The 24587-nt window shown below is 43.3% G+C and overlaps 2 protein-coding genes across 7 annotated transcripts; both read right to left on the bottom strand.

Annotated features, from left to right (window-relative positions):
• LOC8079892 (UDP-N-acetylglucosamine transferase subunit ALG14 homolog) lies at positions 10647 to 14229 on the bottom strand. 6 transcript variants are annotated; one of them, XM_021465939.1, is made up of 7 exons: positions 13872 to 14163; positions 13682 to 13733; positions 12673 to 12840; positions 11619 to 11755; positions 11370 to 11519; positions 11234 to 11293; positions 10647 to 11043 (listed from the first exon to the last, which is right to left on the bottom strand). In XM_021465939.1, exons 3-7 carry the CDS (start codon positions 12824 to 12826, stop codon positions 10867 to 10869), a joined length of 678 nt encoding a protein of 225 aa, XP_021321614.1. In that variant the 5' UTR covers positions 12827 to 12840; positions 13682 to 13733; positions 13872 to 14163; the 3' UTR covers positions 10647 to 10866. The 6 variants fall into 6 exon arrangements, with proteins under 6 accessions (XP_021321614.1, XP_002441909.1, XP_021321617.1 ...); XM_002441864.2 differs by having other exon boundaries at positions 12673 to 12826; XM_021465942.1 differs by lacking the exon at positions 13682 to 13733 and having other exon boundaries at positions 12673 to 12826; positions 13872 to 14053; positions 14090 to 14115.
• LOC8079890 (dirigent protein 22) lies at positions 21766 to 22952 on the bottom strand. The gene has a single exon (XM_002441862.2). The coding sequence runs from the start codon at positions 22551 to 22553 to the stop codon at positions 21984 to 21986; it is 570 nt and encodes a 189-aa protein (XP_002441907.1). The 5' UTR covers positions 22554 to 22952; the 3' UTR covers positions 21766 to 21983.

Genomic DNA, 24587 nt, shown 5'->3' with positions numbered 1-24587 from the left:
CCGTTCGCCGGCCGGCCTGCGCTGCAGCCACGCGCGGCCGCGCCCTCTGCGCCCTCACTGGCGCGGGCAGGACGCCGTCGGCCGCGCGGCCACGCGCGCCCACCGGCGGCCGAGCCCGGCCCTCACCGGCGGCCGAGCCGAGCTTAGGGCCTTGTTTAGGCCTTGTTTAGTTCCGAAAAATTTTGGGAAATCGACACTGTAGCACTTTCGTTTGTATTTGACAAATATTATCCAATTATGGACTAACTAGGCTCAAAAGATTCGTCTCGTCAATTCCGACCAAACTGTGCAATTAGTTTTTATTTTCGTTTATATTTAATACTCCATGCATGTATTTACAAACAAACCGTGTAATTAGTTTTTATTTTCGTATATATTTAATGCTTCATACATGTGTCGTAAGATTCGATGTGACGAAGAATCTTGAAAATTTTTTGGATTTTGGGGTGAACTAAACAAGGCCTTAGTTTCTCAAAAATTTTGTAAAATTTTTTAGATTCTCCGTCACATCGAATCTTTAGACGTATGCATAGAGTATTAAATATAGATAAAAACTAGGTGAATTCCCCGCGCGTTGCCGCGGGAATTACTATATGATATTGAGTCTATTATGTATGTATACATATGAATTTGACTTGCATATATTTTATTGTATTAGATCTAGTAAAAAATTTCTAAGCTAATAGAACAAAAACTAATATTTGGTTACATTATAGAGGAATTAATTGGTGATGAAACAAATACTGTATGTACATAACTTGTATGTTAATAAATTAAAGATTTAAAGTATTTCACATGATATATATGTCATGGTCATTTTTTGTAATTAATATAGTATGATCGACATGGACTTAGTGAGTAATGATGTGGACACCTTATATGAAGAGATAAAATATTTAGTGGGTTACTTAGTGGGGAATGATGTAGTGGGGTTTAGCTTTATAAGAGTTATAGATAACAACTAATTGCACAGTTAGTCCATAATTAGGCCTTGTTTAGTTCCAAAATGCTACTATTCCAATAAGTTTAGTTCCAAAAAAATAATTAGGCCTTCTTTAGTTCCAAAAAATTTTGTATTTCACACTATAGCATTTTGGTACTGTAGCATTTTCGTTTGTTTCTATATTTAGTGCTTCATGCAAGTGGCACAATATGTAAATGTGATATAATATTTGTTCCCTATTTCTTCCTTCTTTCAGATCGACGTCTCTCTGCCGTCGTCACCAAAGTCCCGGTCGAGTCTCCGCACCGACCGTCGTCTCTCCGCCGTCTCACCGCCTTCAAACTACAGGTATGTCGAAATGGATTTATTAGTGGTACAATTATTAGTGCTATAATTAGTGGTACAATTAGTGGCTAAGCCGTAAACCCCAAACCCTTAGTTGAAACCTAAGTTATAACCCTAGTTTTATATATTGTTTCCTTGTCAGGTATACACAGTAGTGCTAGTAGTCATGTGTCACCAATTTCTTATAAATCTAGAATATTGGCTCTGCTCAAATTCATATATAATTATTTTCATGTATATTATAGTACCAATTTCTTATTTATTTTCACTTAATATATATACGGTGTTCTTTAATGTAATTAGTGATGTTCTATGGTGTATTTAGTTTTTTTCACGTATATATTTGATGTATTTAGTGATGTTCTATAGTGTTCTGTGATGTATTTAGTGATGTTCTAAGCCCTAAGCCCTAAACCCTAAACCCTAGTTTTATATATTGTTTCCTTGTCAAGTATACACAGTAGTGCTAGTAGTGATGTGTCACATATTTCTGTAGAAATGGCCGATCCGAGAGAACACGAAGAGGAAATGATGAACCTGATCTGCGGTCCCACTGAAGAAGTTTATCACGATGATCGCGAAGGCGACCAAAACCCTGAGGGAATCGATGACTGCTCTCAGTATTTGGTCGACCCGAATGAGCAAGACAATGCTGGCCAGCAGGTCTGTAATATGGCAGTCTCCTTTGTTTTTACAGATATAATTCGAAATAATATCTTGTATTAAATTGTCTTTTTTCTTTCTACATAGCCCTCTGGCTCGACGACAACCACGGGGACCAGCCGGAGAGTACGAGGCCCAAAGAAGCCTATGGAGGGCCGGTTAGTAATCTCAGAATTTGAGGAAGCAACAGGCAAGCCACTTGGACCCCATTCAAGGGCCTTCGTGAACCACTTAGGGTACCTTGTCCGGGATAGGATCCCAATCAGTGTCCGTGAATGGAAGGAGAACAAGAAACACCCAGAAATCAGTTATGTCTCTATACGTGACAAGGAGCTACTCTGGGGTGATGTCTTGCAACATTTTACACTGGAGACAAACGATGAACAGTTGAAGGAAAGAGTCCGAGACTGGTCTATGAAGAAGATGGCACCAATGTTCCAGGGCTATAAGAAGCGTCTATATCAAGACTACATCAAGAAAAACATGACTCCAGATTTCAACTCTCCGAACTATGCGAAGCTACGGCCGTTTTGGGACGACTTTGTACGGTTCAAGATGTCCGAAGAGGCTCAGGAACGGGTTAGAAAGAACCAAGAGAATGCCCGACGCAAGACCTACCACCACACGATGGGATCAGGTGGCTACCAAACTGCAGTTCCTAAGTGGGAAAAAGCCGAAAAAGAGTTAATCGACAGGGGGTTGGTGCCCGAATCCCTCGAGTGGCCTGAGCGCGCGAAGCACTGGTTTTTCGCTCACGGAGGCTCACTGGACCTTGAGACCGGAAAGGTCGTGTATGGGGAACGCATCCAAGCTGTTGCGGAAAGATTCCATCAAGCCCGCTCCATCGCTGAAAGTGGAGAATGGCAGCCGAATAGAGATAAAGATGAATTGACATTCGCCCTGGGGAACCCTGAGCACGGTGGACGGACGAGAGGCTATGGCACCGTGTCATGGGAACATGCCTTCCCTGCTGATAGGGAAACTTATAGAAGCCGCCAGAGAAAGAAGGAAGAGGACAGGGAACGGATACGCAGATTGGAGGAAGGACTCATAAAGACCCAAGAAGTGGCTCAACGGGCCCTTGAGCGGGAGCAAGCGCTGAAGGCCACAATGGATGAGAAAATCCAAAAGGCCGTGGAGGAAGCTGTAACTTCCCGCCTCCAAAGCTTATCACAGCCACCGGCCGCCAACATCAGCCCTTGCTCAGCTCATCTAAAGAGCAGTTGTGCTTCTACGGAGGCGCCTGCGAGGCAAGTTGATGACGTAGGGCTGCGATTCCCGGTGGATGACGTCACCGCTCCGTTGACGTCTTGTGAGCTCCATATTCCGGAGGGCGATGGCACAGTAAAGGTGGCTACCGGTGTCATATCTCCTATCGACCCCACCAAGACACCAACAATCCACTCTGTCCCAATACCAGCCGGATATGCTTGTGTCTCGGTGGATAGAGTGGTCAGAGGCCGTGAAAATGTGCCTCTCGATATCGAAGGCGGTGATGGAGAGAAGACACTTGGTGAAGCGGAGAAGACATTCATATGTTGGAGGAAACGGTACATCATTATTCCTGGGGTGCCGCCGCCACAACCGAACCCTAGCAGGTGCGGATTATTGTGGACGCTACTGCTTTTTCTATAATTATATAATGTATCAAATTACATTTAGTCATGTATACATATACCTTATTTGTTTTCTTCAAATCCAGGGCCTCCCCCCACCGAAGTCCGTCTGTCCATTCACCGCATGACCATAGTGCCGTGGGACACGACGACGACGACGACGTACAAGAGAAGGCCGCATCCCCACCACCGGCCGCCGCATCTCCTCCACGAAGGAATCCAACGCCGCCCGCGGTCGAATCTCCTCCACAACAACAAGCTCCACCTGCGCCACTGCCTCCGCCAATGCCGACGACAACGGCCGCCGCCTCATCGGCACCGGCTGGTGCTGCATCGAGGAGGAAGAGGTCGTCTACCGAGACACAGAGATCACTCCAACCACCTGCGGCAAAGAGGAAAGCTTTGAACACGAAGATCCCCAAGACGACCAAGCTTCCATATGAGAAGACCGATGAGGAAGTGCTTGCTGCAAGCAAAGCGGAAGTCAAAGCATTCTTTGAAAAATGCAAAGCTGACAGAAAAGCAGAGCAAGAGCCGCCATACCTAATGTATCCTCGTTCAAAGCTACGTCAAGTGGTGCAGAAAATGACAGACGCGAACCGTGCTGCGAGTAAACAACCAGGGTCAACAATATCAGACTACGACCGTACTGTCCTAAAGAAAATCAAGGCAGACAAAAGAAAAGTCCAGCAAAAAGTTGCACAGCTCGGCGAACAAGCACAACAATCAGTTCAGCCACTAGTGGTTGCGAATGAGTACGGTTCAAATGCCAACTTGCTGGCAATGACTATACCTGCAAATGTGGACTTAGATGAGCTCGGGAATTGGATGGAAGAAACTGGGCTGCCCCTAGAAGCACTTCTAGGGCGTACCGATGCGCCAATCCACGGAGGTGTCGATGAATATCAGAGTCGGTACATTTACGGCAGGAGTATGTGCCACCCTGAGAAGGTACGAGGACTTGGTACGCAAATATACAAGCTGCACGAGTACTACTTGAGAGTCAGCTCAGTACATAAACAAGAAGAATTGATTGCCGTCCGAGTCCGCGACCGACACTACTTCCGTGGAGAAGACGTCATATGGATAGATTTTAGTGAAGTACACCAACTTCTCCATATGAATGCTCTTGACAAATCTCTCATGAGCTGCTACTGTCTGTAAGTGATTCTTCCTTTCAATCATTAATCCCATTATAGCATATGTATGTATTCGTAATAACTACGCTCACGATGTGCAGACACATGATGAGAGAACAAATATTGAAAAAAGACAATCGAATTGGTTTCATCGATCCATATGTCGTGTACAAGGACACTAAAACTAAAGATCCATTGAATCTGAAGCCTAAGGAAATGGAGAAGAACCTCCGGAGGTTCTTTTATAACCAAAGACATACGGAGAAGATACTCTTCCCTTACAATATGGGGTAAGTGTTGTGTTATATCATGTCTTAGTTAATCTGGCATTAAGATATACATATATAAGTTGACTCTAAACAAATGCAGAGATCATTGGATACTTATTGAGATTAAGATCACGGAACAAAGAATACATGTGTGGGACTCAATGAAAAAAGACCTGGCACTCTATCAAGACATAATAGACATAATCCAGAGGTAAGTATATACCATACTTTAAATATCGATGCGTGCTCCTTTACTTTATTATGCTAGCTATACCTAATCAACGAGCGTCTTATTGGGCAGGGCTTGGGCTTGGCTACAACAAAAATATCGTACGGATCTTAATGTGTCACTTCCTCCTCCTGTTCTACTCCCTTGGGTGCCCACGCAGCCGTTTGGAACGAATCTATGTGGATACTATGTTTGTGAATTTATGCGGTGCACCCTATTTAAACCTGCTGAAAGTGTTCTAAAAGTAAGTAACATGCATGTGTATACAGTAAATTCATATCTTATTTATTTGTTGAAACTAAATAGATTTTATGTATATTAATATCTTTTCTAACTAATGCAAATGGAAGGAGTGGAATATGAAAGATAAAGTGTTCGAGTACACATTACTCCTAGGAGTCCAGGAGACGATCGCCGGATTTATCAACGATCATGTCATTCCGGAAGACGGCGAGTTCCACTTATACCCGCAGGGCTTCAAGCCCATTCCAAACAAGGACGAACACTTGTATGAGCTTTGAGTGGGCGGGCAAACATTATGTAATCATTAACCGGTGGCAGCACACTTGATTATTACTTGTACATAATATTATTATTGTAAATGTAATGTGTATGTACGTATGTGTATAGCTATATAATATATATAGATATATATATATTATACGGATAATATATATGTAGTTTCATACTTTATTTGAGTGCAATAATAATGACGCTCTCGTATAGGTGCAATGTATACGGATAATTGCGGCGTATACGATTAAATTGGAGAACATATACAATTGAAAACCAAAATCAATAAAGAAATGAAAAGAAAAAAGAAAACAAAAACAAAAACAAAAAACACCTTTAGTCCCGGTTGGTAATATCAACCGGGACTAAAAGGGGTGGCCAGGGTGGCGCCACGTCACTGCCTTGTGCCCCCTTAGTCCCGGTTGGTGTTACCAACCGGGACAAAAAGGTCCCCATTTAGTCCCGGCCCGGGTCTGGGAGCCGGGACTAAAGGTTGGACTTTTAGTCCCGATCCCTTAGTCCCGGCTCGCTACCCGGGAATACAAGTGGTTTTTGACCGGGACTAAAGGCCAGTCCTGTACCAGTGAGGGAAGGGCTTTAGCCCCGGGCCGTAAGCGCCTTTAGTCCCGGCTACGGAACCGGGGCTAAGGTTTCGAGACTAAATGTCCCACCTTTAGTCCCGGTTCCGTGGACCGGGACTAAAGGTCCACCTTTAGTCCCGGTTGGTAACAGAAACCGGGACTAAAAGGTGCGCCAGGGTGTGCCACCTGGCCTCCACTTTTAGTCCCGGTTGTTGCTACCAACCGGGACTAAAGATTTTTTTCTTTTTTCTTTTTTCTTTTTCTTTTCATTTGGTTTTCCATTTAGGGTTTACAATTATGTTATTGTTATTTTCGAATGCGTATTGTTTGCTGGTAGTTTATGGAACGCGCACCTATATAATTTATATAATTTAAAGGATTACATATAAATATACTATAAAACACTATATATATATAAATAATTATATCTATAGGTCCATAATAAAATATTTACACATATGCTTCACGGACAAAGTATTTACAACACAATTTTTCTCCACCACTCAAGCATCGTACAAATGATCATCGTTATTTGGTTTCATCTACTCCTGAGGGTTGAAATAGCACTCGCCGCCGGAATCTAGGACTTGGTCATTAAGAAATCCTGCGATTGTCTCCTGAATTCCTTTTAGGCGCACCGCATCCAACACCTGCTCCTTCAGCCACATCTCCTTTAATAGACATTAAAGAAAAAAGTTAGAGATATGAATAGGATTTATTAAATAGCAACAAATAAATGAAATATACGTATTATATATACATGTTACATACTTTTAGGTGCTCAAGATTAGTTCTTTTGGCATACACCGTCATAAACTCGCACACATAGTAGCCGCTCTGCTACTTGGAGAGGCTGCCGTACGAATAGATGACAGGGCCTGCTAGTTGCTCCAAGCCATGCACATGATCGAGTTATATGCTGTACAAAAATTCAATGTCCGTACGAGTTTCGCCGGATGGCAATTCTGCCATATCGACTGCACGTCTGCATCTACATATGGTCCACGCACTGTTCCGAAGGCCCTGCTGCTGGGCGCTTTCGCTGAGTTTCCAACTCCGATCATATCCACTGTTACGTTTTTTCAGCGAACATATGATCCAATGCAAGTTCACAAGAGCAATCGTCCATAAGATCCATCTACTCCGAGCTGTTTTTTTTACTCTATTATTTCTACGGCGGCGGAGGGGTCGTTTTGGCCTACTCTATTATTTCTACGGCGGCGGAGAGGTCGCTTTAGCCTACTCTATTCTTCCCACGGCGACAGGGGAGAAAGCACGATGAAAGTCGTTCTTTTGATATACTATCACGAGAAGGCCAGCAACTTGACGACGTCAGAACCCTCGCCGCGCGAGGTCGTCTGTCGAGTTGCTGATGGCAAAGCCAAGCTCTATATATAAAAACGGGTTCAAGACGCACGAGACGGCAACGTCCCGCTCGTTGCAGGGCGCGAGACGGAAATTTCTGCTCGTCGCGACGCTAAAAGAGGGGATGCGCGAGATGGAAATCTCCGCTCGTTGCAGTGCTCAAGACGAGAACATTCGCTCTTCGTGCTGATAAAAGACAAGACGCGTGAGACGGAAAAAACGCTCATCGTAACACGCAAGACGGGAAATTCCCGCTTGTCGCGATAATCAAAAGTCAAGACACGAGATGAGTACGCCTCGTTTCGTTATAAAATATTGATGCCGACAGGCTGTCGATTCAATCACATGAGCAACTGTTGTTCGAGCATATACTATGTCATGATGAGAGTTGCCATCATATATATGTCTTGGAGATACATACACACATGTACATGCCGGCGCCCTGTTCCTTGGACCGGAGAGGATGCCATATCATAAATAGTTGGATACCCCTGCTAGTTGCTCCACGCAATGCATGCATGCAAACATGATCGTACGACTTGTTGAATTTCTACCCGAGGCTCTGCAAGTCTCCCGAATGGCAATTGTTCATGATTACGAGTTTGAGCTAGTTATTGGCTCTATTATATCATGATGGCAATTTTACCACGCCGTTCATGTACTAAAACACCTTGCCGTACTGACTCGGATAGCGAATTATTATGGCTATCCATGGTCACAAAGATTTGGTGACTAATGAAGCGCTTGCCTCTATAAGTTCTATTCCTACGTATAAAAATCGTTGCGACCAAATTTAGTGTAACGCCCGAATTAACACAAGTAATATCGGGAGGCTGTCAATTTGATCTTGTGATGAGAAAGCATCGTTCAAGCAATACTTTGCCGCTAATTGATTTTTGGCGGATTTATACTATTTGCGTCTAGTACCGACGAGGCTAGGCGGAACTCTGGCGAAGTGCCAACGAGGCGAGGTTACGAGTCCATCTACACGTCCCAATTGACGGGATCAGACAGATCGTTGCTGGGCACCGACGAGGCAAAGGCAACTCACATATGTCCGTGTTAATGAAGGTCGGCGTACATGACTGGGCACCGACGAGGCGAAAGTCACCCCCTTTATTAACATATTCCGTTTATTACTCCGACGTGGCGATGGCAATGTCGTGACCGAGTTTCGGCGACATAAAGCCACCCATAATCATTATGCTGTATATCACATATGGCTACGACGGCGACTAATATATTTGACGACCATAGAGCGCAGCTTAATCGGAGGTTTTCCGCAAGCTCGTCTTGCGGATGTAATTAACCGGACGCGCCCAACAGGCCCCGGGAATCGGCGAACTACGCAATTTTCTCTACAAGTCAGACCTCTCCTTAAGCATGACGCTGAAGACGGAAGAAGACAATTTTTTCGTTGATCATGTATTTTGTATATTCAAGAAAGAATTAATGAAATATGTGGTTCTCGAATATGTGTGCATGTGTCTCCCTTGCATTACATTATTTTTCTATGTCTTCGCCCGGTTTTCGACCAAACACAGTGCCCCGCAATTGTCATGCTCACTCAATTCGACAGCATTAAGGTAATAAGTGCTTGCATCACATTACGTCTTTCATAACTTCCTTTAATTGACATGTTGAACAAATAAAATACTTGTTGTATTAAGGTAATAAAATCTGTCAACTGTCATGCTGGAACTCATAAATGTATAAACCTTGTGTACTCAGTGGAGGAGCCAGGGCAGTTGGTTGGATCAAAGATGAGGGCGTGTCAAGCCCATCAGATGCAATTGAGGCAGAGCGACTTGGCCGGCAGCCGCGTGAGGATCTCGACTATGAGCTTGTCCGGGACCGGGAGGACCGCCAAAGCCGCTGCCGCCCAGCGGCTCCCTTCCATCTCGACAAAACAAGTGCACCCTGCAGCGCAACCTACAATTCGTGCGGCGGCGCCTGGTTACCATCGGGACCCAAATGGATTGATTCACTACAGTTATTTACCGTAGTAAAATAACTAATTATACAGTTTGACTTTAATTTGCAAGAAGAAATTTTTGAGCCTAGTTAAACTCCGTTCGCTTGCCTTATGAGCCGTACTTTTTCTGCCAGCCAATAGTTTTTTTCTCTCACAATAAATCAGCGACCAACACTAACAATCTTAGTCCATGATGGTTGAACAATAATTGCCAAATACAAACAAAAGTTCTACGGTGTCAAAATCCAAAAAAAAAAAATCTAAACAAGGCCTATATTCCTGTTTACAAGAGAGCCTCAGCTGTAGGAACTCTCAAAATTCTTCGTTAAGCGGATACCAAATTCGGACCCGCACAAGCTAACCAGTGTTCTCATGGTAGCCAATACTATGCCAGCCATTGTCTGATTCATGAGTAATGACCAAAGTAGCTCTTAACAGGAACCGTTTTGGCTGTTGCATATATGAACAGCACTAAATTTTAGAGAAATTTGCAAATACTGTGAAGATTATTGAACTGAAAGCCAACGCACAAGTCATTGCTGACTGGAATCAATCAAATGGGACCAGGCACAATTATAAACAGATTATATACCTCGAAACATAGAAAATAAGTTTTACACTCTGCAAAACCTTGATAACCCACTCTGATTCTCTTACATTCAGAAAGACTATGTAAGTAAACTATAACATGCATTTCCATGCCCACATATATGAATATGAAATGTGAGTGTTTGTAGGCAAAATATTCAGTGCAAACCACATCTTCGGTGCAATCCATGAAAACCCTATTATAAAACTATACTTAAGAGATTTCAAAATTTTTGAAAATTCATAAATATGATTTTGCAAAGGGTTTTCACGATTGCACCAAAGATGTGGTTTGCACTGAATATTTTGCCGTGTTTGTAAACCCCTTTCTTTTGAAGGCAACCACAATTGTATTTGTTTAATGTGTACATAGACTGTCATCGTATTCTGAAACTCTCAGTTGGAAAATACAAAGAAAAGTACGAAGTTGAACCAAAGTCACTATTATTAGTAGTAGTATAGTCAGTTGTATATGTAAATGCACGAATCTTTCAAGTAAGTCATTAGACACAAACTCCAAATAGACTAAGGAGTAAGTGCATCGACGTCTAAGGGTGTATATCAGGACTCATTGATTTAAGATTCTGCTTTGAAGAAGAGATTCTTGCTCAATATCCCAATGTCAGATATGGTCAAGCCTTTACATCAAACGACCTGCATAGCATGCTCGAGGATACTTATGCTGCAGCTGGGGCCACTGCACAAAGAACTGGTCAGCTATCCGTAGCTTGTACAACAGTAAACCGCTCAGTGATAGCTTCTTCACTCTTGCAATGCTTTCAATGTAGAAAATGGAGGACCATCCCAAACCAAGCACCTACAGAAAGACAGCAATCCTAAACTAGTTAGATACTAGAAAATATGGCATCAACCTGAAACTTGGGGCGAAGAAATTAGACATCGCAAGTAAGATCAATGGCAATATTATCCATTCATCCTCCAAGATCAATCGCACAAGTCCCATACTGCATCAAGCAAGCAAGCATCAGCAAGAGTGTGACGGCTACCTTCAGAAGGAAAGCTGAGACGCATAGAGGAAAGCATGTCCCTGGACCATTGCAAAATATCTGAAGGAGTATTACAGAACTTTAGTATTTAAACTCGTGCTGCAAATAGCTACCATAGTTTGAACTAGGTACACACCACTTGTGGTCTGATTCTTATTACTAGCCACATAGCATGCAATGTGGCTAGCAATGTAGTTGCGATGGATGTAATATAAGATTGGCCTACTTCACGACTACGGTATATCTGCATGAAATGAGCATTCTCGGCAGTCTTCGCTCCATCGCTCTGAAATGACACTAAATATAATCATATATCTTATTCTATATAGTTTAGCAAGTTCCCAGCATATAATTGGTTCAATGCAACATAATAATTGACCTCCACCTGAATAAGTGACTGTTCATAGACCTGTGCCTTTTGAAGACTCATGTTGTCAGTAAGTGCAGCCACATAGTATCTTGGTGTGAACCTATCCTTCTGAAGTGTTGTTAAAATATTCATCATTTCTGCGGTATGCCCTCCTAACAACCAAAACACAAAATAATACATGTTTCATCAAGCTACATATCTTACAACTTAGACACTTGATAACTCAAAGAAACTACCAAATGTTCTGGCAAGAGTGTGAACAAGAGTCCAGTAAAATAGTAATAATGCTAGCGATGAGATCTTGACAGTTTTAATACCGCTATTAAAGAAGCCACTACATGCTAAATAGGGTGACAATGAATAAGAGACTAAGACAAGATATTGCGACACTAGCAGATTGACAACTGCTGAAGGGAGTCAACCAAAGTGCAAAAAAAGAATATTAAAAAATGTGCCCTGCTAAGAATAGAAGCTGGAGCTGAAAAATGTCTAGCAGAGTTGCACAAAAAGGGGACTCCTATCTCAGTTCAGGGTCATCAGAGTTGCACAAGGAGCATGATGATTCCTAGTGTTGTAACTAAACATTGTATATAAGCTATATTATTAGTTAATAACAAACATCTTTAGTTCGATCTGTGTTATGAACTTTGCACATGGCAACATATATAGAAACTGAGTTTAAACATACACCATGTTTCAATAAATTGTGACAATGCCCTCTAGGAAGCAAAACTGCTGCAGCACAAATGTTACGGTTGATTGGGAGCAGAACAATAATGTTTCTAGAAGAAACAAGATTTTGTCCCACGATCTTTTTGTGACAGTCTATCATGATCAAGTCAGTGAAAAGTCAATTCTCATATACGGTGACCAAGAGTTGTGCTTTCGTTACCATAGAAGAAAATAAATTCGCATATGAACTTGCAGTTACCAACAATTATTCAGTATAACCACATCTTGGTACTCATACATGCCCTTACACCTTTGAGTACTGTTTAATATACCAGGCAACTGTATCCAAGACTTGTCCGTAAGGTATTTGAAGGAAAGACCGCAATATGGTACTCACCGGAGCCAAGGACTATGAGACAACGCAATCCAGTGGCACGCGGCCTCGACACTGGTTGGCCACTGTGCCACAGCACATAGAAGAAGCGGACTGTGAGCACAGAGATGAGTACTGGAAAGGCGTAGAAGGCAGCCGCCGCGGCGTTGAGACCCATCTGTGTTGAAGTAGCTGAGCGTGAAACAAGAAGTTTACACATCTATCTACAAATATTATCTACAAAAATTACTTCTTGTTTGGACTATGCCTTCTAATCACGGGCAGACCCAGTAAAGGACATGGGTGTACACATGTACACCCAATATTTTTTTGCAAAGCAATCAAAGTTTGTAGGCATATATATACACCTGTAATTAGATTCAGATCCAATTACGAATAGTATGTTATGGTTTGGGCGCACGGTTTTACCTACAAATTACGTTAAGGTTTGGGCGCACGGCTTCGCACAGCAGGAAGGGAACACCAAGGCGAGGGAATACCTGCTGTCCTGGTGGTGCTCGTGCTCGTCGCCAGCCAAGTTGGCGAGTAGCGAAGTAGGACAACAACAATGGTCGCGGGGGCGAGTGGTGAGTGGCTGCAGAGGGCGGATGCCGCGCCAGAACTAGTCGCGAGAACGCTGAGCCCCAGGTGGTGCTCGACCTAGCTAGTCTCCTCTCTGGATTGCGACGTGGCGAGCGGATAGAGGAGATCGGCCACGGGCGAGACGAACTTTTTGCCATTAACGGATGACACCTCTTCAGATATCACTCTTACAATTGGGACATACGTGTCTATTTTGGGCCAACAAACGCACAGAAACCCCTAAATCTTTCTCTCAGACTTTTCAGTTCCGAGCTCAAACTCTTCCATTATGGCATGCTGCCTCACTACTATCCTAAAATCCTCAATACAAGAGTAATAAGTCCCTACTGACAAAAAAATATTATGGGTGAGTTAGAGTACATCCAACTCCGCACAGATGCACAACCAAGAACCACCAATCCAACTCGAATGATGATACTTAGTTACTTACCAAAGCGGGCAGTCACCGGAATTCATTGTCTCAATCTACTACATCAACCGCCCTACGAAACAAAAAAAAATACACTCAATCACGCTGGGATGCCAATCATGGCCACGGCCACGAGCCCTATGTCCCTACTAACCCTAAGCACTCAACCATAGCTCGAATCGAGGAAGACAGGGTGGATGATCGGACATACCTTTGCTCCGGCGTGGAGATCCATCCCTGATCCCGCATTCGTCAAGTACGGCCGCCGGAAAGGGAGACGAGGCCTGCGGCTTCTGCTGCTGCCGTCGCCGTGGGAAGACCAACGAAGGGGCGAGCTGGGGCGGGGCGGGATCCCGGGCGGGGCAAGTGCGAGATGAGATGAAGAGGCGAGGCCTGCGGCTTCTGCTGCCGCCGTCGCCGCCGAAGCGCCTGCGGCTTCTGCTGCCGCGGGGAAGACGAGCGAGCGCTGGGGCGGGTCGGGATATCCCGGTGGGGGAAGTGGTGGAGGCCTAGGAGGTTGGGCCTGGCGCCTTGACCCACAGCGAGGGGCAGCCTGGTCATTTAGGATCCACCGTGGCGAGCCAGGTTAACAAAGTGAGGATGGAGAAATAGATATCCGTGTAGTATAACCAAATGAACTAAATAAATATTTTTTTTCTTTATTATTTTTTTAACAAATAATGAGCATTTATACTCCCACAAACCATTTAGTATGGCGATATTAACTCATATCGTAAGTAAACAGGTGGCATTTGCCGATTCAATGATTGAATCTTTTTTTTTTCAAACCTTAAAAAATCATACATTTTGCATATGATCTTCGCGTGAGATAAATTTATACAAAAATTGTAGAACTTGATATCTAATAAAGTTTGAACTTCTCAATTTAAAATCATCTTGATGCCTAACTATTCGATACAGATCAGATCTACAAATGCATATCTCAACCTTGTATCAATTAACTCGAACTAAAATGGCTTCACATGGGGATACGATGAACTATGGGAGTTATAAATAACTCATCGAGATCTTTAAATTTCCATTTCATATAATATCACATGAAAATGCTAGCGATGGATAAATTGTTCCCTCGTTATCTCTAAAAATCATAACCTTTTTGTATGACCTCGTGTGAAGATATAAATATTAAAGTTAGAAATGGGATCTGTACTTTAGCTCACAAGTTTCATATCTATGTAAATCTGAGTGTTGTATCAATTATTTCAACATTAAGGTGACTTCCAACAGAAAAGTTGAAGTTATAGATCTCACCAAACTCTACAATTCTTCAAATTTTGTCTCCATCATGTGAAAAGTCTTTGATTTTTTAAGGCATACTGTCAAGAAAAAAAATCCATCCGTTTCAAATGGAGGAAGAGTCAATTCCGTCAGTTTTTTTTTTTTGCGATAAGTTAGCCCTTGTTTAGTTTACCTGAAAACCAAAAAGTTTTTAAGATTCTCCGTCACATCGAATCTTGTGGCACATGTATGAAGCATTAAATATAGACGAAAACAAAAACTAATTACACAGTTTGCTTGTAAATCGCGAGACAAATCTTTTGATCCTAGTAAGTCTATGATTTGGACAATATTTGCCACAAACAAACGAAAGTGCTACAGTAATGAAATCCAAAATATTTTCACATCTAAACAAGGCCTTAATATATCGGAGTATCAATTGGCAATGGGAGTATATATGTGGATATTTAAATTTTTTGTCGGGATAGTTTTGTTTTGAAAACTAAATTTGAAAATAAAAAAAATCCTGCCCATCCACCATTGCCTCTCTCGCCTTGCTTTTTTTCCACACCGGTAAAAAACGAATTTCATTACCGCAGCAACGAAATTACAAAGGTATTTCAAACCAAGTTCAGCTAACCCAACTCAGAAAACAGAAACAAAAACGGTGTTGCGGCCTAGGAACACCAAGGGCACTTAGCCAAAACACATGGATAAACGCCAGCAACAACACTGCTGCAGCACAGACCACAAGTTTGAAGTTCTAAACGTACGACTAAGCCCAATTACAGCAAACTCTAGAGAGACTTCAGAGACGTCAACTATTATGAGTATCAACCATCATAAGGCACCATTTGTTGTCCTGCACCCGTCTGAATGCCTTGATTGTGGAAGAAAAGTGCCGCCGACTTCACCACAGTCGCGCCTTGGATAACCTGAGCCTACAAATTCTCCTTCAGTAGCCCTGCCCAATAGGTCAAAAAGAACAGATCATGCACACAATCTCAGTAGAAGATTTGATAAGTTTCTTTTCAAAACAAGCAACATTACGCGAATGCCAAAGCGCCCAACAAACGGCAGCAAGCCCAACAACATGCATTTGCTGGCTATATGGCAGAATCTTATTAACCCAAATCCAATATTGATCAATGTTAGAAGGTCTACAATCAGATCCCCGAGAGAAAGCTAAAATACTCTAAATATATTTGCCGTCAGACACCCAAAAAAGATATGATGAACATTTTCATCCTCTGTACAAAAAGCACAGGATTTGTTTTCTTTCCATTTCCATTTGCACAGGTTATCTTTAGTTAGAATTGCATTTTGACATACTAACCACAGAAAAATCTTGATTTTTACAGGGATCTTAGCTTTCCAAATTCTATTATTATTATGACCATAATCATTCTTGCATATTGTATGTAGATTTGACCGAAAAAAACCAGATTTCTCTCAGTCCCACACCGCTCTATCTTTGCTGCTATTAGTACAACAACGATAGACAATATCTTGGAGTCTGCCCGACTGATTTTGAAGTTCTTCATGCAACCATCTCCTAAACTTAAGCTCCATCTCCTATTGTTCATAATTTCCACCATTCAATCTTGATCTTCGCTTATTTCAAAAAGACGGAGGAACTTGTCTGCTAAGGAGACAAGTCCACACCAACGATTATGCCAAAAACAGGTATTCTTACCATTCCCAATAATCATAGATCTGCCTTTCAGGTAAAAAGCTTTCACTCTAAGTAAATCATTCCAGACCGGAGAATTTTTATGATTTTTCCTCAAGAGATGTAAACTCCCATTCTTGAGGTATTTCTTCCTAATAATATCTTGTCAGATACCCTCTCCAGTCTCCACCTTCCACCACCATTTACACAGAAGGCTAATATTCATTCTTCTTAAGTTCTTAATGCCTAGCCCTCCCTTATCTTTAGGCTTTGAAATTTTGGTCCACTTCACAAGATGATACTTCTTCTTTAGGCTTCCTCCTTGCCAGAAAAATCTTTTTCTCACAGAATCCATTTTTTCTATGGTTGACACAGGCAACCAATACATCGACATTACATATACAGGTAGATTGCTCAAACAGAAGTTAATAGGGGTCAGCCTGTCCCCTAAACTCAGCACACTTCCCTTCCAACCATCCAATCTTTTCATAACTTTTTCAATAATAGGCAACCAATCAGCCACATGAAGCCTAGAGCCGGCAATAGGGACCACTTACCGATAGCACAATTGAACATATTAGAGAATTCAACACTCTTGGAATCATTTTGACTTATCATGATTACTTCACTTTTGGAAAAATTAATCTTGAGGCCAGACATGGACTCATAGAGGTATAAAATAAGCTTCAAATGGGTTGCTTGTTCCTTGTTATCCTGCAAGCACAATATCGTGTCGTCCGCGTATTGCAAAATAGCAACCCCATGTTCAATGTAATTTGGTACTAAACCAGTAATCAGATTATTTCTTTGAGCAAGAGAAATCATCTTAGCTAGAGAGTCAACCGCAATATTAAATAGAAAAGGTGACAGAGGATCACCTTGCCTTACACCTCTACTAGAAGTAAAATACCCACCAGTAGTGTTATTAACTTTAACACTAACTGTACCAGTCACCATGACCAATTTAATCCAATCACACCACTTATCACAGAACCCGGCCCTCTTTGTCTAAGATAATAAAAAAGAAACTCCCAATTTAGCTTATCAAGCCTTTTCAAAATCCAACTGAAGAACTAACCCTTCTTTCTTTTTAATCCTAGTGTCATGTAGAATCTCGTGTAAAGCTAAGACACCATCCATAATATTTTTATCTTTCAAAAAAACCAGATTGGCTCCTATTGATTATTTTCCCCATCTCCTTTTCTAGCCTTAGCATCAATGTTTTAGTGAAAATTTTGTAGCTCACATTTAGTAAGCAGATTGGTCTGTACTGCTTAATATTATTAGCATCCTTTACTTTGGGCAAGAGAGTGATGACACCATAATTGAATCTGCCAATGTCCAATTCTAGTTTGTAGAAATCAGAAAAAGGGCCACTAGATCATCCTTGATTATTTCCCAACACTATTGGTAAAACTCCACAGGAAAATGATCTGGTCCTGGGGCTATGTTTTTCTCCATTGAAAAAATTGCCTCTTTAATTTCAGCTTCAGAGAACTGCTTACTCAATTCAATATTATCATGTTCAGAAACCCTTTTGGACTTGTCCCAATAGCCAGGCTCCATAAGGATGCCAGAAGGGGTAGAAGGTCCAAACAAATCTTTATAAAAGCAAGTAGCATGAGCCACCAGGGCATCATCCCCCCTCAATGACCTGGTCATTATCATTCAGGGAAAAAAATAGTATTCTTCTTTTTTCCCATTAGCCATACGATGAAAAAAGTTGTATTATTATCTCCTTTTAAAAGCCACATACTATTGGATCTCTTATGCCAATAACTCTCTTCTTCTTCAAGGAGCCTTAGAAGCTCAGTTTGGATGAAAGTTTTTCTGTCTAATTTATCAGAAGATAGAATTTCATTTTCCTCAATATTCTCCAAAATCACAAGTTCTTCATGAAGGATTCTTTTGTATTTTTTGGTATGCCCTTTCAAATTCTGTCCCCAGCCTTTGACAGGGCCTGTTTGGATCATAGGATTTTTTGTAGGAAATTCAAAGGAAAGAAAAACAAAGGAAAGGGAAGCAACCATGCTGTTTGGAACACAGGAAAACACCCCTCCCTTTCCTATGGAATACTGTAGTCCCTTCGCGTTTTCACAGGAATGAAAAAATCCACTCCATGCTCTGGTTTTCTGCTCTTCGCGGAAGTCCGAGGCACCATGCTGCTGTTAAGGCGCTAACACAGCTAGGGGACAAATGATTAGCCAAGCCGTATCACCATGCATTGTGCTTTGCTCTCGCGTATGTAGCCATACTACTGCAAGCTATATAACTCATGGATAGCACTATAGCAGGTCCTACCCTTTAAAGTAAGAATAAAAACAAATACATGTGTTACAAATTTGTATGTTCCAAATCGTCATTATGTGCTAAGTGTCTTTGTTAAATCATATGCTTTGCAATTCCTATGTTACAAATTCCTATGTTCCAAACGCCCCTTTCTATTTTTTCCTGCAGTTTTTCTTTCCTCTATTTTGCCACTTTGTTTACTTTCCTGCGTTTTTTCTATTCCTATGTTTTCTATTCCTTCGTTCCAAACAGGCCCTGAGAAATTTTTTTGACCCTATCCATTTTAATATTCCAGGAGTCAATGGATGATTTAGCTTTAACTTTTCTTTCCCATATTTCTTTAATTTTTCTAGTGAAGTCCGCATGTTGCAGCTAGGAATTTTTAAAGCAGAAAGGTCTAGATCCTATCTGCGGGTATAAGTCGGTACACACAATCAAAGGATTATGGTCTGACATATACCTAGGAATCTTCCTAAGATTGCAGAGAGGAAATTCCACTTCCCAAGAATTAGATATCAACACTCTATCAAGCTTTTTGAAGCAATTCTTCCTGGCTAGAGAAATCCGTCATCGGAGCACCTTGACTTCCTTTAACAAGGCTTATGGACACAACAATAGTGCGCCGCCAGAGGGGCATAGTGCGTCGGCTCCATCCAACAGGGTGTGCTCAATGGTGATAGTAGGAACATAGTAAGTAACGTGAAGTTAAAAATGTACTCCCACCGTTCAAAAATGGTTCTAGATCTTTTAACCAAATATATATAATACATTAATATTTATGATGCTTAATATAAAAAAATGATGTTATTTTTAACAAACTCAAAACTAACTCTATCATGCAGAGGAGAGCATTCTAGCTTCGCTTCTGGCCCCACTGTAGCGTGATGAGGAAGCTAAAGACATCCTCTCAGTGTTAAGCAAGAAATTGGAGACAATTGCTTTACACGTATCTAATAAAGGATGGAAATATTTTTATTGTTTGCTTTAGTTCCATGGTCATTTGTTTCGCCATGTTTGCTCTATCTTTTATTGACTACGTTGTAATAATTGGTTGTGTACATCCCTAGATGTAGAGACCGGATATTTATATCCCTTATCTAAAAAAATATATAAAAAATATAATTAAATTAATAGCAATAATACAAAATTGTATGATAAAATATTAATAATATTTCTATAAATCTAGTTAAGTTTTAAAACTTCTGACTTCTTAAAAGATCACATATGCCGTTTGGTTGGCTCATTTATTAATGTGGCCGATCACCGCTCGCTACTTGCGTTGGTATTGTTTGTTTCATAGACCATGCAATCAGATAACGTGGGAATAGATACAGACTGCACCCGCGGTTACACCCGATGGTGGGTGAAAACTGAAAAACGTTTGCGCTCACTTCTTGCAACACACAACAACTGGACGAAACAAAATTAGTAATGAATGTTTCCCTTTGCATTGCCGCTGCAGAACTATTCCATCTACACACGTTTGCTTCTCTAGAACCAAACAGCACCTCAATGTATGTATAGGGTTTTTGAGACCACAGGTGTACATAGGGTGTGTTTGATTCGTTTCCGATTCAAGCCTGGCTAGCCTAAGCTTGGCCTTAGCAAGTCAAGGTGGACTTGTTTGGTTGCATATACCATCTAAGCCTTGCCACCAACTCCATGTGTTTGGTTGGCCTTCTTGCCCGTGGCCGAGTTGAGCGCGTCGGGGTGGAAGCCCGCAACCTCGGCGCCGCCCGACGGGAGGGCCCAGCGGGAGGACGTGGAGAGGGAGGCTTTGGCTGGGGGCGGCGTCCCCTTGATGGGCACGGAGTGGCGGAGGATCTCTAGCAGCGCGTCGGGGGAGGGCTGCACCGACGCACGCGCGCCCCCGGCGGGCGCCGAAGCAAAGGGTGGGAGCTTCTCCCAGAGGCGGCTGGCGGTGGTCTTTGACTCCTGGAGGAAGTACACGCCCTCCTTGGCCACGAGGCAGCCGACGAGAAAGCTCGTGGCCGGCGGCGCGTTGGGTCGGGCGGGAGTTCGGCGCTTGCGGCGGTGGCTCCACGCGGAGGCGGCGCTTGCGGCGGCGGTGAGGCAGAGGAAGCGGGCCTGCGGCCGGAGGCGGAGGGGAACGAAGGGGGAGGAGGCGAGAGAGGAGAGGCTTGGAGAGCGCCATGGCGGCGACGGAGCAGCGCGGAGGCGGATTTGGCAGCCCTGCGGTTGGAGGTGGAGGGGAATGGGGGTTGGCTTCGAGCGCGGATGGGGGCTGGCTTCGACCTGGCCCAAGTCGAACAACTAGTTTAGCCGTTCAAAGCTGGCCTGGCTTCAGCAGTACAGCTGGCCCGTCCTAGCCAGGCCCTAGGCCTAGTTCATGTAACCAAACACTCAAAAACTGGCCCAAGAAAGCTATGACCAGACTAGGCTGTCAACCAAACACACTCATAATAAACAGAAATGTATAGGCTTATAAGCACACCAAAGCATGCATGACAAGTCCTGGTCTTCCTCTTGTGGACTCCAATTTTGGAGCCATGGATCGTTCATTCCACAAAGTTCATGCCGTTTTATGACACACCTAGTACATGGTTGTCACGGAGGATCGCCAAGAAGCATCCATTTTGTTGTCCATCAAAGTAGTCACATAAATGAACTTATTATCAGAAGCCTTTTGGGACCTGATCAAACGACACCGTACCAGAATTGACAGGCCAATATGCATGGATCCAAGGCGTGAGGCTGGGGTAATTGGAGCAGCTAGCTTTGCCCAACCTGCCCTGCAAGTGAAGCAAAGTGTTGTACTGTGGTCCTCTATTCTCTCTGGAGTGACAAGCAAGGTGGCGGACAAGGGGCAGTGGCCACACCAACACTGCACTGTATGTAGATCAAGTAGATCAACACAAGCGTGAGAACAGGCAACAGCTAGTCCTCCCCAAGAAAGAATCATGCATGGTTCATTCCGGTTCATTCGTCACACAATGCAAGCAGATCAAAATCAAACGGAAAAGGGTACAAAAGTGAAACTGAATTTTGATTCTTCTCCATGATTTCATGCATCTTCACGTACGTATTCATCACGAGAATCGTCAAAAGAATGCCGACATACGTGGATCGAGACCGAGCTACTAGCATGCACTTGATAATTAATCAATGCCTGATGTAGAGGTTGTACTCGACGGTGGCGTCGCCGGTGTTGAGGTCGAAGGTGTGCGTCCGTGCCTGCGCGTACCCGCGCGCCATCCTGAACACGCCGGTGCCGCCGACGACGGCCATCTCCCGGACGGCGTCGAACACGGCGTTCCGGCCCATGATGGCCACGGTGCTGCCGTTGTACTTTCCCGCCTGGAACACGAAGTTCATGTTCATCATGAGCGACACCTCGTCCTTGCCGGCGCTGATGTACGTGCCCTGCGCGCGCCCGAGGAGTCCGCCGCCGCCGGCCGCGGCGGAGGAGGAGTTGAGGAGGTCGGGGCCCTCGGTGAGCGGGTCGTCGATCACCATCACGGCGCCGAACAAGCTCTTGGAGGTGTTGGTCATGGCGGCGCGCGCCACCTCCACCACCGTCGGGCTCGCGCCGCTTACCACGTCGTGCCAGTACAGCTTGATGTGCGTCTCCTTGTCGCCTCCGCCAGCAGCCGCAGATGCCGCCGGCGCCGCGACGACGGCGGCGGCGGCGGCGGCGAGGACGAGGAGGAGCATCACGGTGATGACTGCCATGGATGAGATATGGGTTGTTGGTATTGGTATAATCAGTGCCGTCGAGTCGTGGTGTGCAACAAATGGCGTTCGCGCGAGCCTATGGGCGACTTGTGAGTGTGTGGGTTTGGTATTCTAGTGCATGAAGGCAGCATGCTCAATGATCGGACCTTTTACAGTTACAGTGACCAGAGTAACGACCACTGACCAGCAGTTGTGTATGCATGGCGTGTTGGGTGGTTCCGTGGTTGCTTTCGCGCGCTGGGCTCAACTGCTTTAGTCAGATCTCAGATGCCATCGCGTAGGGGTAGGGGTACGCGGAGAAGACGTGCTGCCGTGGAAAGTACTCTACGTTCTAGAAGGAGATGTGTAGGAACTATAGAAGTGGGAATTGGGCCACGCTCTCTCCTCCGAGGCTTAGAGTGTGCTTACTAATATGTAGGTGTAACATTTAACAAGCGTGTCGTGGAGGTTTTGGGGGCGGCGGCCGCGTGCTAGTGCACAGGCAGAGGGCGGCGGTGGCACTAGGGAGAGAGGGGAGAGAGAGAGAGAGAGCGCGACAACGCTAGAGAGAGGAGAGATAAAAGTCTTTTGACTATTTCTTTCTTGATTCTAATAGTTACATATCTCTTTGTATTTATAGTTCTGGGAGACTTAGCCCCTAAGCAATCACATACTTGATCCCTACGGAATCTTAGGAGATCCTTAGTAATTGGATCCTTCTTTTCTAACAATCACAACTCTTTTCAAATCTATTAGAACTCTATTAAGGTAACTAGATATTGATAATGTGGCGATAATGGCGATGGCGGCTATGCCGCCCCTTCCTCCTGGGCATGCACCCCCCCCCCCTCTAGGGTAGGGGCGCTGGCGCCCCTCCACGGACCCTGCCTGGCCCATTCTCGCTGTTGACGGTCACTGCCCGCGTTAGGTGTGTGACACCAGGCGCGCTTAGTTATATAACTAGTATATGCTTGTTAAGCAGTAGAGAAGTATCTTATGGATCTACTCATCTTGTTGTCCTCCCAACTAGCTATCTACCTACTTTTACCTTTGTAAGACTCTGTATGTTTGTTGATCATTACCCTCAATATTTAGCGACTTACCCCTGATAGACTTCGGTACATTAGTTGTAATGTAGTCAAGAGACAGATATTCATTAATACTCGTAGCTACACTTACTTGTGTGGATACGATACACTGAAATACTCCTTGGTGCTGCGGAATTATCACTTGAGCATAAGAAATGCTAACAGGGCTCTATTGCAGGGCTTGGATAACAACAAGGAGTGCATATTAAAGGTGTGCAAAACCTTGGAGTCAAGAGCAATGAGCTTCTTGTCAGCTAATGGTTGGTTATTTTCGTATTGGACTTTAGTGGTGTGATTGTAATAAGTTACATCTTGAGGTGTGTGAGTTTTGTAATACGTTTGGCCTAATGCTTCTTTTCTGAAGAAGTCTAAAGCTGAAACGTTTTCTATTATCTTAAAAAGCTAAAAAACCATATCAATGCTTAAAAATATTTGATTGGCATTTCAAGAAGCTATATATATATTCCATATCTAGTACTTACTCTAATTACAAATACAAAATCGTTGTGATATTCACACAATCGTCAATATTTATTGGTATTTGATAAATATATTATATTACATTAATGGTTTGTTTAGCAAGGCTCTTGAAACAACTTCTTGGCTTTCGAAGCTAGCTTCTATGGAAAGCCAACCAAAAGGCAGAAGCTGAAACAAACAACCCAGCGTTTGAATTGGCTTTTAAAAAGTAGAAGCTGGCTTCTAGGATATATAATAAACTAAAAACTGAAAAGCATGTTTGGAGGAGCTTTTCTAGCTTTTGGTGTGCGTAGAAACTTATAATTTATTAAAATAAACAATAGTTGGAGGCTAAAAAGCTAAAAAGCCGGTGTTTGAGCCAAAAGAGATCAAAAGCTGGAGCTCAAGCAAACATGCCCTCAAAAATATAGAGGGAGCTTTATCGAAAGGTATGCTAAATCTGTGAAGCAGTTCTGTAAAACTAGAAGGCTAACAGCTAGAAAAA

This window comes from Sorghum bicolor, chromosome 8 (assembly GCF_000003195.3).
Source record: "Sorghum bicolor cultivar BTx623 chromosome 8, Sorghum_bicolor_NCBIv3, whole genome shotgun sequence".
NCBI classification, from domain to species: domain Eukaryota; kingdom Viridiplantae; phylum Streptophyta; class Magnoliopsida; order Poales; family Poaceae; genus Sorghum; species Sorghum bicolor.
This window is presented reverse-complemented; position numbering and strand designations above follow the sequence as displayed.